The sequence below is a fragment of the Oryx dammah genome, unplaced genomic scaffold (assembly GCF_014754425.2).
Source record: "Oryx dammah isolate SB20612 unplaced genomic scaffold, SCBI_Odam_1.1 HiC_scaffold_1, whole genome shotgun sequence".
In the NCBI taxonomy this organism is placed as follows: domain Eukaryota; kingdom Metazoa; phylum Chordata; class Mammalia; order Artiodactyla; family Bovidae; genus Oryx; species Oryx dammah.
Genome location: NW_024070185.1, coordinates 89,502,697 through 89,517,229, shown reverse-complemented (window position 1 = coordinate 89,517,229; position 14,533 = coordinate 89,502,697). Strand labels below are relative to the sequence as shown.

At 41.4% G+C, this 14,533-nt stretch overlaps 1 protein-coding gene across 1 annotated transcript; it reads left to right on the top strand.

The window, feature by feature from the left end:
- Positions 1 to 4,197: 4,197 nt before the first annotated feature.
- On the top strand, positions 4,198 to 12,763 carry LOC120863959 (acyl-coenzyme A amino acid N-acyltransferase 2-like). Its single transcript, XM_040240700.1, has 3 exons — positions 4,198 to 4,679; positions 4,911 to 5,113; positions 10,156 to 12,763. The coding sequence occupies exons 1-3, from the start codon at positions 4,217 to 4,219 to the stop codon at positions 10,747 to 10,749; spliced, it is 1,260 nt and encodes a 419-aa protein (XP_040096634.1). The 5' UTR covers positions 4,198 to 4,216; the 3' UTR covers positions 10,750 to 12,763.
- The last annotated feature ends 1,770 nt before the right edge of the window (positions 12,764 to 14,533 follow it).

Here is a 14,533-nt window from a genome sequence, read left to right as displayed (position 1 = left end):
CCCCCCCCCCCCCGGTCTGATCTTAGAAGCCCAGGCAAAATTAGCAGGCTTGGTGGGTACCCATGCACCAGATGGGAATTCGGGCAGAAAATAGTAGGAGAGAAAAAATGCTGAATAACTTGGTTTATGTGGGATACCAATAAAATTCCAAGACAAGGAATTTGCACCATCTATGTTGGGCCACTGGTGCCACTTGAATATCGGAAGGTGCCCCTCCTTGGGCTCCTTCTCGCATGGGCTTGAAAACCGGGGCAAGTAAGTAGACATGGCGAGCACCCACGCTCCAGATGGGAATTCAGCCAGAAAAACAGGGAGCAAGAAAGAAGCAACAGGGGGAATCAGTCTTTCTGGAAACTGATCCGATTTCTTTATTTTTGAGTTTGCCTATATACCTTTTGTTACACATAGGGATGAATACAGAGTCACGCGGGGGTCAGCAGTCCTGACCTTTATTAAAATCAGATGCCTTACATAAAAAAAGATCTTAGGGGTTTTACATCATCTTCTGGCCATGAGGCCTGACATTTTAAGACCCTTTCTTTCTGATAATCAAAAAACTTATTTTTTCCAAGGGTGTTTTTTCTTAAACAGGCACCACCCTCCAAATAAAGTTGCATTCCTATAGGGTGAGGGTGTAGTGAGTTACATTCAAGAAAGGAATTTATTTAACCCAAGGTTAACATGATTAATCTTAAAGGTTAATACTTATTTCTCCTATATGTTAGTTATATTCATTATAAGGACAGGGAATATGGAGATTTAGCAGCAAACATCAGCCCAACAAATGAAAATCCTTTCACCAATGTTCCCCTTAAGATCTATTTAGTCTTAAGATAGTGATAAAGTTACATTTTTACATAGCAAGGACACAGTGATTTATAACAAAGTACAGTGATTTATTCCAAAAGAGAAAATTCATTAACTCAAAAAAGTCTAGTATTGCTAACCTTAAAAATATTATATTTCCTTTTCTATATTCCAAATACATTGATTAATATATTTCCAGGTACCTAAGGATATGAAGGCCTGGCGGCAATCATTGACTCAACAATGAGAAAAGCCCTATGCTAATTAAGACTCTCAAAATACTCCAAAACTCTCTGTGCTGTTTATGGTTGAGAGGTAGTAAACAATCATGTGCTAGTGGCAGGAGTATGGATAATCCTGTCACACAAGCTAGTCTGTCAGCAGAGAGATTTGACCTGAGACATCCTTGTCACACCCAGGGCAGGGAATTAGCAGTAATTATTGGCACAACAAATGAAAAACTCTTCACCAATATAATTACTAACCAACCCACTATACTGACAATTTCCCAAAAGAATTTGCCTTTAGTAAGTCTAAAACATCTCCTGCCTCTCAGGTTGGGAGGCTGTAAACAATCACATGTGGCCGGAGGAACCTATACAGGTGGGCTAGATAACCTTCAGAGGAGTTTGTAAGTTGAAACACTCTTGTCACGCCCAGGAATTTTTATTGACTTGGAGCTGCACGTTTACTCCTTCTCTGAGAGAACCGGTGGGGAACAGCCCCCCATAAAGTCAGAGGTGTAGGCAAGAGCATGAAACAGTAAAGTAGATAGACTCTGTTTTGGGGGGTAGATGCTTGGGAACAGGGGCTTTCCTGAGGCTTGATCACGCCTTTGTGTATGCCAAGCCTCCTTCCTCATGACCTTTGCTATGGGTGGAGTTACTCACGATGGCCCCCGGCACAATAGATTTCCTAAAGTTTTAACACATGGTTGCTGCCCTTGAGTTTGCAATCCACCTGGGAGAATGAGACCAGATGCAGAATGCATGCCAGAGAGCAGTTATGTTAAGTAATTCAAATGAATTCCATTTGAAAATAAAATCTGTAGTGAGTCAATACATTATAAGGAAGTTTTGAGAAGAAAGAAGAATGTTTGGAATAAGGCTCTCAAGTACCCCTTCTTAATGATTTCTTTTTTGGGAAGAAAGAAATAGCAGATACAAAGAGTTATAGGAAGGACTAGATCAGAAAATACCAAGGGAACCCTGAAATGTCACACAGGATATGGGGTGTTCTTATTCATATTACATGTCCTATCTCCCTAAGACTAATGAAAGACCCAGGAAGTTTGAACTGATGCAACCTCCTTCTGTGAAGAACTCTGCTGGTATTTAAGGAAAACATTCACAATCTTTCTATTTATTCCAAATTATTCTATTGACCATGAGTTTTCAAATGGTCAATAATACTGGTTGTTGATGGGGGATCAGGTGAGAGGGAGTATGTCCTTTGCAGAAAATTACTTCCTTTTTAAAATTGTTTTTCTTTTTAAATTTTTGGCTGTGCTGAGCAGTTTGTGGAATTTTAGTTCCCCAACCAGGGATGGAACCCAGACCTTTGGCATTGAGAGAGTGGAGTGCTAAACACTGGACCACCAGGGACTTCCCAGGAAATCACTTTTTTGTAAAAGAAGCACATAATGCATTTTTTTCCTTCACCCTCTCTTTCCTCTGAAGATCCCCTTTTAACAGTGAAGAACTGAGCATTAAGACCCCGCTTCTGCCTGTGCAGAAGAGTGATCTTACAGAGAGTTAATGTTTGGGTGGAGATCTAAGGGGAGCCCACCTTAGAAAAGAATGAATGAAAGCACAAGACATATGGATCTTCTAGGCATGCCTCAGGGGAATGTGATTCCTGATAAAGAAAGGGAAGATCCCAAAGGATCTAAAGAAATGATACAGAGTATTTGGCAGATACTCTGGCTATTAGGTTTCTCTAATAGCTCAGGCTTGGCTCCCTTCCCAGCTGATTTAAAGTGGAATCCTAATGTTGTTTGTCCACCTAAGGATTGCTGACAGATAGGATGTCAGATCCCTGGGTAGGGAAGATCCCCTGGAGAAGGAAATGGCATCCCACTCCAGTTTTCTTGCCTGGAAAATCCCATGGACTGAGGAGCCTGGTTGGCTACTGTCCATGGGGTCGCAAAAAGTCAGACATGACTGAGCAACTTCACTCTGCCCCTGCACTTCCAGACCCTGTTTATTTTCTCCAGAATCTTTTCTGGTCACAAATATAAAGCCTAAAACCCTCACTTGGCATTCCTCCATAAAATAAAATCAAGGATCCCTTAGAGGATCCAACTTTCTGAGGGGACAACTATTAACTACAATTTGTCTGATGACGTTGGAAAATGATGCATATCTATGTCAAAGTCTCATGTGAGAAATTTCTTTTAGGACAATGTTGGAAAGGCCTCACTTTTCCCTTTCCCTTGATAAACTGGTAACCCTTTCTATGAGAATAATTAGAACAACACAACTGACAGGTTTTGCCTTTTTTCCTTTGGTTGCACTCATGTAGTGTTTCTGATTCTAGTTCATATTTTCCCAGATCCTATTTTTATTTTTTTATGTCTCTGTTACCTATAAACAGGTTCAAATCCTTTGTGAATGAGGTATATAAAAAAGGAAAGAAAGAAAGAAGGAAGGGAGTGAGGGAGGAGAATACCCCAATTTTGCTCATAAAAGGGCAGAGTATGAAATAGCTGACCAAATGTATATTTCATTCTCTTGGCTACAAACAACACTCAATATTTACCACTCCACTGGAAAGCCACTGAAGCAGATCATGAAATTTTATTTTCCCTGAAAAAGAACAAATAATGGGAACTCTGAAAAGAGCTGGTGGTTGGTCTTACAATGGCAGAGAGAGATTGGAAATTTGAAAAAGAGAAAAAGAAACAATACTGTAACATATTTCTTGTTTATGTAGATATGGGAATTGAAAAGCAGCACTGATCCTTCTAGGAAACCCTTAATCATGCATTACCCCTTGGAGCCTAACAAACACCTGTGAAATAGGTCATCTGGGAATGATCTCAGCTGAAGAACTGAAGCTCAATTTACTGAAAACCACAAAACTAAGATTTCCTTCAGTGGTGTAATGGATAAGACAGGAGGCTGTAGTGTTAAGACCTAGCTTGAATTTCCAGTTCTACCTTTAATTATTTACAACACTTGGGCATGCCACTTAACCTGTCCTCATATGTAAAATGAGAATAATGAGTATGCTCTGCACACCTTATTTTTCCCTCCTCCAAATGTTCTGTGTATTTTGCACTAGTTTCTAGAAGTCTTCTGGGCCAGTGTAAGCCTTGTCTGAATCTCTTCCTTGAAACCAAAGTCTCCAACTCAGAGTCTTCTCTCCCACTGCAGGAGACACCACTTGGTCCCTTTGCCTGTTGCCAATGTTCCAGCTGACAGTTACCCCGGCAAGTGCCCTGGCAGATGAGCCTGTGCACATCCAAGTGACGGGCCTGCCCCCACTGCAGATGGTGACCCTCATGGCAACCATGAAGGATGACAAGGGGAATCTATACCGGTCCCGAGCTTTCTACAGGGCTAACGAGGCTGGGGAACTGGACCTGAAGCGAGATCCTGCTGTGGGGGGCCACTACATGGGGGTCCATCCGATGGGCCTCCTCTGGTCCCTGAAGCCCGAGAGGCCTTTTGACAGGCTAATTAAGAGGGAGGTGATGAACACACCCACCTGGATCACTCTGGATCTATATGACTCAGTTTACATACACAAGGGAGGCGAGGTTCAGCCCAAAGCCAGCCAGGTGCTGCAGCGCTGGTTCTCCAGCCCCGACCTGCAGCGGGTGCCCATCCGAGAAGGTCGTGTGAGAGGAGCCCTGTTCCTGCCTCCAGGTGAGACTCACCTTGAGGGACCTGGAAAACACGAATGGTGGGGATAAAAGCAAAAACAAAGGGCATCCAGTTGTTGAACTAGGATTTCGCACAATATTTTAAAAGTAACAAGCCATTTTGTTGTGTATGAAAGTGAAATTCATTCTGCTCAGCTTGTACTTTTGCCGTTATCTACTCAGCCCTTCTGATACTCTTTCTGATCTCATTGTCTTCTCTTTTTGCTGCTCGTAGGGGAAGGCCCATTCCCAGGACTCCTTGATTTGTTTGGGGGCATCGGGGGTCTAGTTGAATATCGGGCCAGTCTTTTGGCTGTCCGTGGCTTTGCAGTGCTGGCTTTAGCATATTTTGCCTATGATGACCTGCCCAAGCAGCTGGAGGTGGTGGACCTGGAATATTTTGAGGAAGCTGCCAACTTGCTACTAGCTCATCCCAAGGTATTTAAAATACTTTTCATTTTACCTGGCAACATTATAGCAACAGATTTTATATATATATATCTCACAAATGTCTGTTGTGTCTATGTTACCAGTCTGTTTAGATTGGGGCACAGCACACTTGAGTTAAAATTGGGGATAATAATATCAATCTTGTAGGATTGTTGGGTTGATTAGGATCAGCTTAATGCTTACTGGCACAGAGAAGACAATAAATATTAGGTATATTATGTTCTTCTTCATTTTCTAGTTCAAAAATATTTAAATATTAGGTATTTCTTGAAAGTGCTGCACGCAATATGTCAGCAAATTTGGAAAACTCAGCAGTGGCCACGGGACTGGAAAAGGTCAGTTTTCATTCCAATCCCAAAGAAAGGCAATGCCAAAGAATGTTCAAACTACCGCACAATTGCACTCATCTCACATGCTAGTAAAGTAATGCTCAAAATTCTCCAAGCCAGGCTTCAGCAATACGTGAACCATGAACTTCCAGATGTTCAAGCTGGATTTAGAAAAGGCAGAGGAACCAGAGATCAAATTGCTAACATCCACTGGATCATTGAAAAAGCAAGAGAGTTCCAGAAAAACATCTATTTCTGCTTTATTTACTATGCCAAAGCCTTGACTGTGTGGATCACAATAAACTGTGGAAAATTCTGAAAGAGATGGGAATACCAGACCACCTGACTTGCCTCTTGAAAACCTGTATGAAACAGTTAGAACTGGACATGGAACAACAGACTGGTTCCAAATAGTCAAAGGAGTATGTCAAGGCTGTATATTGTCACCCTGTTTATTTAACTTCTATGCAGAGTACATCATGAGAAACACTGGGCTAGAAGAAGCACAAGCTGGAATCAAGATTGCCAGGAGAAATATCAATAACCTCAGATATGCAGATGACACCACCCTTATGGCAGAAAGTGAAGAATTAAAGAGCCTCTTGATGAAAATGAAAGAGGAGAGTGAAAAAGTTGGCTTAAAGCTCAACATTCAGAAAACGAAGATCATGGCATCTGGTCCCATAACTTCATAGGAAGTAGATGGGGAAACAGTGGAAATAGTGTCAGATTTTATTTTTCTGGGCTCCAAAATCACTGCAGATGGCAATTGCAGCCATGAAATTAAAAGATGCTTACTCCTTGGAAGAAAAGTGACCAACCTAGACAGCATATTAAAAAGTAGAGACATTACTTTGTCAACAAAGGTCCGTCTAGTCAAGGCTGTGGTTTTTCCAGTAGTTATGTATGGATGTGAGCGTTGGACTATAAAGAAAGCTGAGTGCCAAAAACCTAATGCTTTTGAACTGTGGTGTTGGAAAAGACTCTTGAGAGCCCCTTGGACTGCAAGGAGATCCAACCAGTCCATCCTAAAGGAGATCAGTCCTGAGTGTTCATTGGAAGGACTGATGTTGAAGCTGAAACTCCAATACTTTGGCCACCTGATGTGAAGAACTGACTCATTTGAAAAGACCCTGATGCTGGGAAAGATTGAAGGCAGGAGGAGAAGGGGACAACAGAGGATGAGATGGTTGGACAGCATCACCGACTCAATGGACATGGGTTTGAGTGCACTCCAGGAGTTGGTGATGGACAGGGAGGCCTGGTGTGCTGCATTTCATGGGGTTGCAAAGAGTCAGACACGACTGAGCGACTGAACTGAACTCAACAGTTCAACCTGATGCGGTAAAACAATCATTCATATCACCTAATATAATCATAAATCACCTAATGTTTATTAAGTGATTATTTATTAGACTCTATGCTACTTTATATGTACCCTTTAATGCTCCTAATTACCAGATGAATGTACTTTTGACATGGTCCTCATCTTTCAGATGAGAAGGCCTATCCATCTCAGCTGAGTAAGATGCAAAAACTCCACAGCCAGTTACCGACAGAGCCCTTCAGGCAATGTCTTTGCTCCAAACCGTGTCATTCTGGCTCCCCGAATTGTATTCTTCTCCCCTGGGAGAGCCTTGACTCTTCTCAAGAAGAGACAGGATATGTTTCCTATTAGAGCATCACCAATACTCCCATTTTCAATGTTATCATCATTATAATCAAATAGATGTATGACTTTTTCTAAGCACGTTTGGCTCTTTTTAAAGGATTGCCTAGAAGGAATTAAATCCCAGATAAAATGTTTTCAACTGATTTTTGTTGTTGTTTTTTCATTTCAAGATTGAACTATTTGTGACACTGTATGAGGAGAAAGGGCAATTGCCAAAATTCAATTTGTGGTTAAATTCAGTAGAAGAGGTTCTATTTCCACGTCTGCCCCTTGATACTGTTGTAACCTTGAGCAAGACTTAAACTTCCTGAATCTCTGTTTCCTTGGAAGGAATGAGATGACATGTGTAAAGCACTTAGTGGAGGACCTCGCGTATAGTAAACGCTCAATAAATACACCTCATCACCCGTGCCCATCTGGCTGCTTCTCTCTTCCTTTTCCCATACCCTCAATCCATCCCAAAGTGTTTTAGGTTCTTTATCAATACATTATGGCCTCTTCTCCCTCCTGGCCGCTGTTCTAGTCCATTCCCTCGTCACTGCTCACCTGTTATTCTGCAACAGTGCATCAATCAGCTACAGCCCTCCTTTCTCACTCCACATGGATTGTTCCCAAATGTGGTTGCTCATTGAATTTCCTTGGCGATAGTTTATAGTATCAGATTCTTGGGGCCACGCAGACCTATTGAATTAGCTCTCAAGAAAACTGGATCTCAGAAAATTCTGACTTTAAAGTCCCCCCCAACCCCAGGTGATTCTGATGATAGAAAGCTGCTGGGGATACAATTATGAGCAAAGTAAACACACAGGGTCACTATATGTTTGCAATTGTTCATCCAGAATGCCCTTCCTTTCCTCATTCTTCTCTCAGACTTCTTCCTTTCCCACTGCTCCCTCGGCCCAGCACAAAATTAAGGACTCCCTCCTGTGACCCCTGCTTTCCCTACTGGACTGGGTACTGATATCCAGTTTATAGAATCCGAGTCTTTCATCTTTACCCTCCCAATGCTTCCATGATTAGCCTTTAGGTTAACCAATATGCAAATCCTCTATAGCTGCACAATGCTGTTTAAATATGAATTACACTTACCTAATAGTTTGTGGAAACAGTGTCAGACTTTATTTTTTGGGGCTCCAAAATCACTGCAGATGGTGATTGCAGCCATGAAATTGAAAGACGCTTACTCTTTGGAAGGAAAGTTATGACCAACCTAGATAGCATATTCAAAAGCAGAGACATTACTATGCCAACAAAGGTCTGTCTAGTCAAGGCTATGGTTTTTCCAGTAGTCATGTATGGATGTGAGAGTTGGACTCTGAAGAAAGCTGAGCGCTGAAGAACTGATGCTTTTGAACTGTGGTGTTGGAGAAGACTCTTGAGAGTCCCTTGGACTGCAAGGAGATCCAACCAGTCCATTCTAAAGGAGATCAGTCCTGGGTGTTCTTTGGAAGGACTGATGCTAAAGCTGAAACTCCAGTACTTTGGCCACCTCATGCAAAGAGTTGACTCATTGGAAAAGACTCTGATGCTGGGAGGGATTGGGGGCAGGAGTAGAAGGGGACAACAGAGGATGAGATGGATGGATGGCATTACCAACTCAATAGACATGAGTTTGGGTGAACTCCAGGAGTTGGTGACAGACAGGGAGGCCTGGTGTGCTGCAGTTCATGGAGTCTCAAAGAGTTGGACATGACTGAGTGACTGAACTGAACTGAATAGCTTGTGAAGGCTGTATATTGTCACCCTGATTATTTAACTTATATGCAGAGTACATCATGAGAAACGCTGGGCTGGAAGAAGCACAAGCTGGAATCAAGATTGCTGGGAGAAATATCAATGACCTCAGATATACAGATGACACCAGCCTTATGGCAGAAAGTGAAGAGGAACTAAAAAGCCTCTTGATAAAGTGAAAGAGGAGAGTGGAAAAGTTGGCTTAAAGCTCAACATTCAGAAAACTAAGATCATGGCATCTGGTCCCATCACTTCATGGGAAATAGATGGGGAAACAGTGGAAACAGTGTCAGACTATATTTTTGGGGGCTCCAAAATCATGGCAGATGGTGACTGCAGTCATGAAATTAAAAGATGCTTACTCCTTGGAAGGAAAGTTATGACCAATCTAGACAGCATATTCAAAAGCACAGACATTACTTTGCCAACAAAGGTCTGTCTAGTCAAGGCTATGGTTTTTCCAGTGGTCGTGTATGGATGTCAGAGTTGGACTGAAGGCTGAGCACTGAGGAATTGATGCTTTTGAACTGTGGTGGTGGAGAAGACTCTTGAGAGTCCTTTGGACTGCAAGGAGATCCAACTAGTCCATCTTACAGGAGATCAGTCCTAGGTGTTCATTGGAAGGACTGATGCTGAAGCTGAAACTCCAATACTTTGGCCACGTCATGCAAAGAGCTGACTCATTGGAAAAGACCCTAATGCTGGGAGGGATTTGGGGCAGGAGGAGAAGGGGATGACAGAGGATGAGATGGATGGATGGCATCACCGACTCAATGGACATGAGTTTGGGTGAACTCCAGGATTTCATGATGGACAGGGAGGCCTGGTGTGCTGTGATTCATGGGGTCTCAAAGAGTCGGACATGACTGAGTGACTGAAATGAACTGAACTGAATAGTTGAAAGAACCCAGGACACCACTTTTTGTAGCTCGAGAGAATAATTTTGATTCTTCAGAATGCTTACCTGCCTCTGCCTGAATGTTGCTGGTGCATTAGATCCTTTTTGCTTTATATAGAACTCTGCTTTTGATGAGCAGTTTTAGTGTTTGTTGTTTCACTTGATCTTCATAACAGTCCTGCAAGGTAGGTAATATTATGACCCCTCGTAAGACAATATGGCTTGGGGAGTGTAAGTAGATGATGATCTCTCTTGGTCTCAGAAGCTGGTAAACCCTAGTGCTAGAAGTCCCACTCCTCATTTTCTGACTCTCCCCGTCATCCCAGCTTACTGGCCTGTGGGACAGCTCCTTCTCAGGGAATGGCCTGTAATGGGTCCCCTTCATTTTGTCCTTCAGGTCCTAAAGCCGGGAATTGGAGTGATATCTGTGAGCAAAGGTGCAGAGATCGGGCTGGCCATGGCCTGCTACCTCAAGCAGGTGGCAGCCACTGTCTGCATCAATGGGACCAATGCCATCCATGAATTTCCGCTCAGGTACCGGGATCTGGTCATAAGCCCCATCCCCTCGTTTCCAGAGCGCATGCAGGTCAGCGTTGCGGGTGCTGTGCGCATCCGCCACTTCAAGGGCGACCCCCGAGATGAACGGAATCAACACAGTGTTCTTCCTGTTGAAAAGGCCCAGGGCCCAATCCTCTTCATTGTAGGGGAGGCTGACGAATGCTTCAATAGCAAAGAATATGCTGAGCAGGCACTGGACCAGCTGCGGAGGCACGGCAAAAGCAGTGGAAGGATGCTGGCCTACCCCGGGGCGGGCCACCTGCTAGAGCCTCCCTACGGGCCCCTGTGCTTTATGTCCTGGAGCCGCGGCCTCTTCCTCCCCATGCTCTGGGGCGGGGAGCCTGAGGGCCAAGCGGCAGCCCAGGAGCACTCCTGGCAAGAGATCCTGAAATTCTTCAGGCAACACCTTGTTCTGAGCAGAAGCACACTGTAAGGGGGATGATGGGGGCGGGCGCGGGGGGCGGAGCCCAACAACAGCGGGAAAGAATCAGGCAGGGCTATGGGTGAGGGAAGGGGCTCTCCTGATTTCTGTAGATTCACAGTCATCTTGAGGCAACTGGAAGAAAATTGGACAAAATCAAAGAATCAGATGCATCTGAAATATTTCTGATAAAATTGTACGTGCTTTGTAAATTTTTATGAATTGAATCTTAGCTGATATGCACCAGGGTACGTTGCTCCTTCAAAATTTTGATGTCCTTGAACATTGAATAACCTTTTGTATCCCGGCTGGGGAGTCCTTGGATCCGGGTTTGCCAATCTAGATGAATTTCCTGGAACTCTGAAGTCTCTTGTGAAGTCATTTTCTGTTTAAACTGTTTGGAGTTGAATTTGACATTTGATTTGAAAAGTTCTGATACCAGCATCAGGTGTAGTGCTTGCTATGGATTTCCAGTAGATACCTTAACTCTTTTTTTTTTTGGAATAGTGATGTTTCTTTTTCTTCCTAAAATATATTTTGTTTAAAAATTTTAAACAGGAGTGGGATTAAATGCTCATGTGCTTCTGGAGCATTTAGTGACTAAATGAGTTATATTTGAAGTGATTACAGGAGTGCCTGGCACATAGTGATTTCAGTATCAAAGTTAGCTATTATCATTTCCATAAGGTTTTTCTCCTTCAGTCTGTCAATGTGGTGAATTGTATTCATTGATACACTAATTTTTCTTATTCATCTAATTCTACTAGATCAGTTTCTCATCTTGACTAGTTTGGGTTTTAAAATAAAAAATTTTTTGGAGCTAACCTAGTCATTTATATTTTCTAAGAATTTCATCTCTATTTTCTGGAACACATTTCTCTCTCTCTCTCTTTTTAACATATCAACTGTCATTTTATTTGCATGCTTTCACCTTTTACTTTGAATCCAACTTGCTAAATATTTGTCTATTTTATTGATCTTTTCCTGGAACAGCTTTTGGGCTGCTTATGGGTCAAATCTAATTTTTCCTGATTCATCAATTTCTGCTTCTTTGAAATAAGTTTATTCTTTCTGCCATATTTGCTTTTCTGGCTTTTTGATATATAGTGTTCTCATTTTGTTAATGTCTAAGTAGTTTGTGATTTACTCCCTGCCCCTCCCTTAAACCCAAGAGTGCTTTTACCAAAGTACCAAGTATCATCCTGTAGTTAACTTGTTCTTTAAAAGGGAATCTCACTTTGTATTGGAGGGGTCAGATTGTCACCCTCTGAACCCAATGATCAAACTTAGTGTCTCTAAAAATGGTCAACTTGAAATAACTGTTTCATGATGAGATGTAATGTGGAGTGCCCAGCACTTCTTCAAACTCTTCTAACAACACTAGTAAGCTTGAAGTTTTATTGTCAAGCTTTAAATCCAGTCCTTAGATCAAACTTCTTACTAATGTGGTAGCTAGTGAAAAAGATAAATGGTACTATAAGGAGACAACCATAGATTTGTCTATCATTCTATGATCTGGTCTAGTCACAAGTTAATTACCAACTGACCTGGTCTCTTTTCATAAAAATTGCATGGAAAATTTTGGAATTTTTCACTTTGTAGGATTTTGTTTTTCTTTTTGCATTGGAGTGAGCTGGGGAATTATTCAAAATTAAAAAGGCATTTGAGAGGCATATCAACCAAATACTGTGTGTGGGCCTGGTTTGAACAAAATAACTGTGAAAAGATTTTTGAGGGGTAACAGGAGAAATATGAATATGACTGGATATTAAACAATACTATGAAATCATTATCTTGTTAGGTGTCAGAATGGTGTTGGGGTTATGTAAAAAAGTAACTTTTTAGAGATGGATACTGACATATTCAGAAGTGAAGAGTCACAATATCTGGGAATCATTTTAAAATACTACAGGAGTATGGAAAATGTGAGAAGGTATGGTATCTAGATGATGCATATACTGAGGTTTGCTTTCTCTACTTTTATGTATGCTTGCAAATTTTTGATAATAAAAGTTAAAAAATAAGGTACAATTGGTATATTTATTTTTCTGCCCAACAGACAAGAACTTTAGCATGCAATACATCTTTTCTCCATGATATACCTCATTGATTTCAGATTAATTTTTTTGCAATCAGTGATAATTATTTTAAATTAATTTTCATTGCTGTATATTTGCTTTACAATGCTGTATTAGTTTCTGCTGTACAGCAAAATGAATCAGTTCTATGAATATACACATATATCCCATCTTTTTTAGATTTCTTCCTGTTTAGGTCACCGTAAAGCACTGAGTAGAGTTCCCTCTGCTATACAGTTGGTTCTCATTAGTTACCTATTGATATTTTATACATAGTAGCGTATGAAGGTCAATCCCAATCTCCTAATTCATTCCCCTCCTCCTTCCCTGCTTGGTAACCATGAGTTTGTTCTCTATATCTGTGACTCTCTGCTTTGCAAATAAGTTCATCTGTACCATTTTTCTAGACTCCGCATGTACATGATATTATACAATATTTGTTTTTCTCTTTAGTCTTTTTATTTTGGCATCCATTGTTGTCAGTGAGAAATCTGATTCTTGCTACTTTGTGGGATTTTTTCTTCTTTTTCTGAAAATTTCTTACAATTTTCTCTTTGTTCTTAGCGTTCTGAAATTCCATCAGGATATGACTAGGAATGGGTTTATTATTATTATTTTAATTTATTTTGCTTGGTACCCCACGGGCTGAACCTGTATCACATGTTCATGCCTAAAGTGATCACAGGTGAGGGAGATGAGACCACCATACTAACTTAGACAATGAAGACTAACCCAGAGGTACAGCAATGAGTCAGCATCCATTGGAAAACCATGTCCATTTAGTGGACTGTGAACAAAAATAAGATCCATTATTAGGAAGGGCTATTCAGTTGCCAGTCAGCACAGTTTGCCCCGCCTGCTTTTACTATCTCTCCTAATTATTTCAGTAACAAATGAAAATTTGGTTGGGGGAGATGTGCTCTTCCGGTTTCTGATGCATTTCAAGTATTTTCTGTAACTTATGGGCAAAGATTACCCCTCAATTAACCTGTCCAGACATTTTGATTCTCTAAGCTTTGCTTTCTTTCTTTGTGTCCTTTGGCTGACTGCAGAAGTATTTCTAGTTTAAACATTTGTAGAATACTTTTCATCTGTATATATGAATCCTAGTAACTTTCACCCTATCATGTTCCCTTTCTAGGGTGGTTATACAGTCTATCCCAAAGACAAAGGTTTATGTGCCCTTGAACACAAATAATTTATAATGCTGGAAACTGGCAGCCTCTTAGTCTCTGAATTTTCTTTATCTCTAAGGCTTCCCATTTCACTGTTTCTTTGTTGTGTTTTAACCTTGACTAGGTATTTTTCCCTCAGCCTTTGTATGTGGTTTTCACAGATTTCTATTGCTTCTGGTACAAAGTTTAATCAGTTTAAAAATCTCTGCTGCTTATACTCTTGTTGCATAACCTTTCTCCTTTTTAATTGTACCCACATATGTCCCAGTGCTTCTGTGATTCTGGATTTACTCCATCCCCCACAGGTGAGTGGTGATTGGTGTAGACCAATCATGGTGTTCCTTTTTTCCTTGCCCAGTGATTCGTGTAGGCACAGAATGTGGCATAATTCTGGCCAATGAGATGTCAGGGACATCTGAAGAGAATGGACATTGCCTGAAAGAGACATTTTTGGAATTTGGAGGGAAGGTTTCCATTTGGATGGTGTATCTTAAGGTGGATGATATCCTGAGACCATGAGGGGAGCTGGTCTGAAGACAAAGC

Coding starts and splice junctions, on each gene's coding strand:
- LOC120863959 (XM_040240700.1), top strand. CDS start 4,217: ATGTTCCAGCTGACAGTTACCCCGGCAAGTGCCCTGGCAGATGAGCCT. Junction 4,680..4,910: donor AGCCCTGTTCCTGCCTCCAG/GTGAGACTCACC, acceptor TGCTGCTCGTAG/GGGAAGGCCCATTCCCAGGA. Junction 5,114..10,155: donor TGCTACTAGCTCATCCCAAG/GTATTTAAAATA, acceptor TTTGTCCTTCAG/GTCCTAAAGCCGGGAATTGG.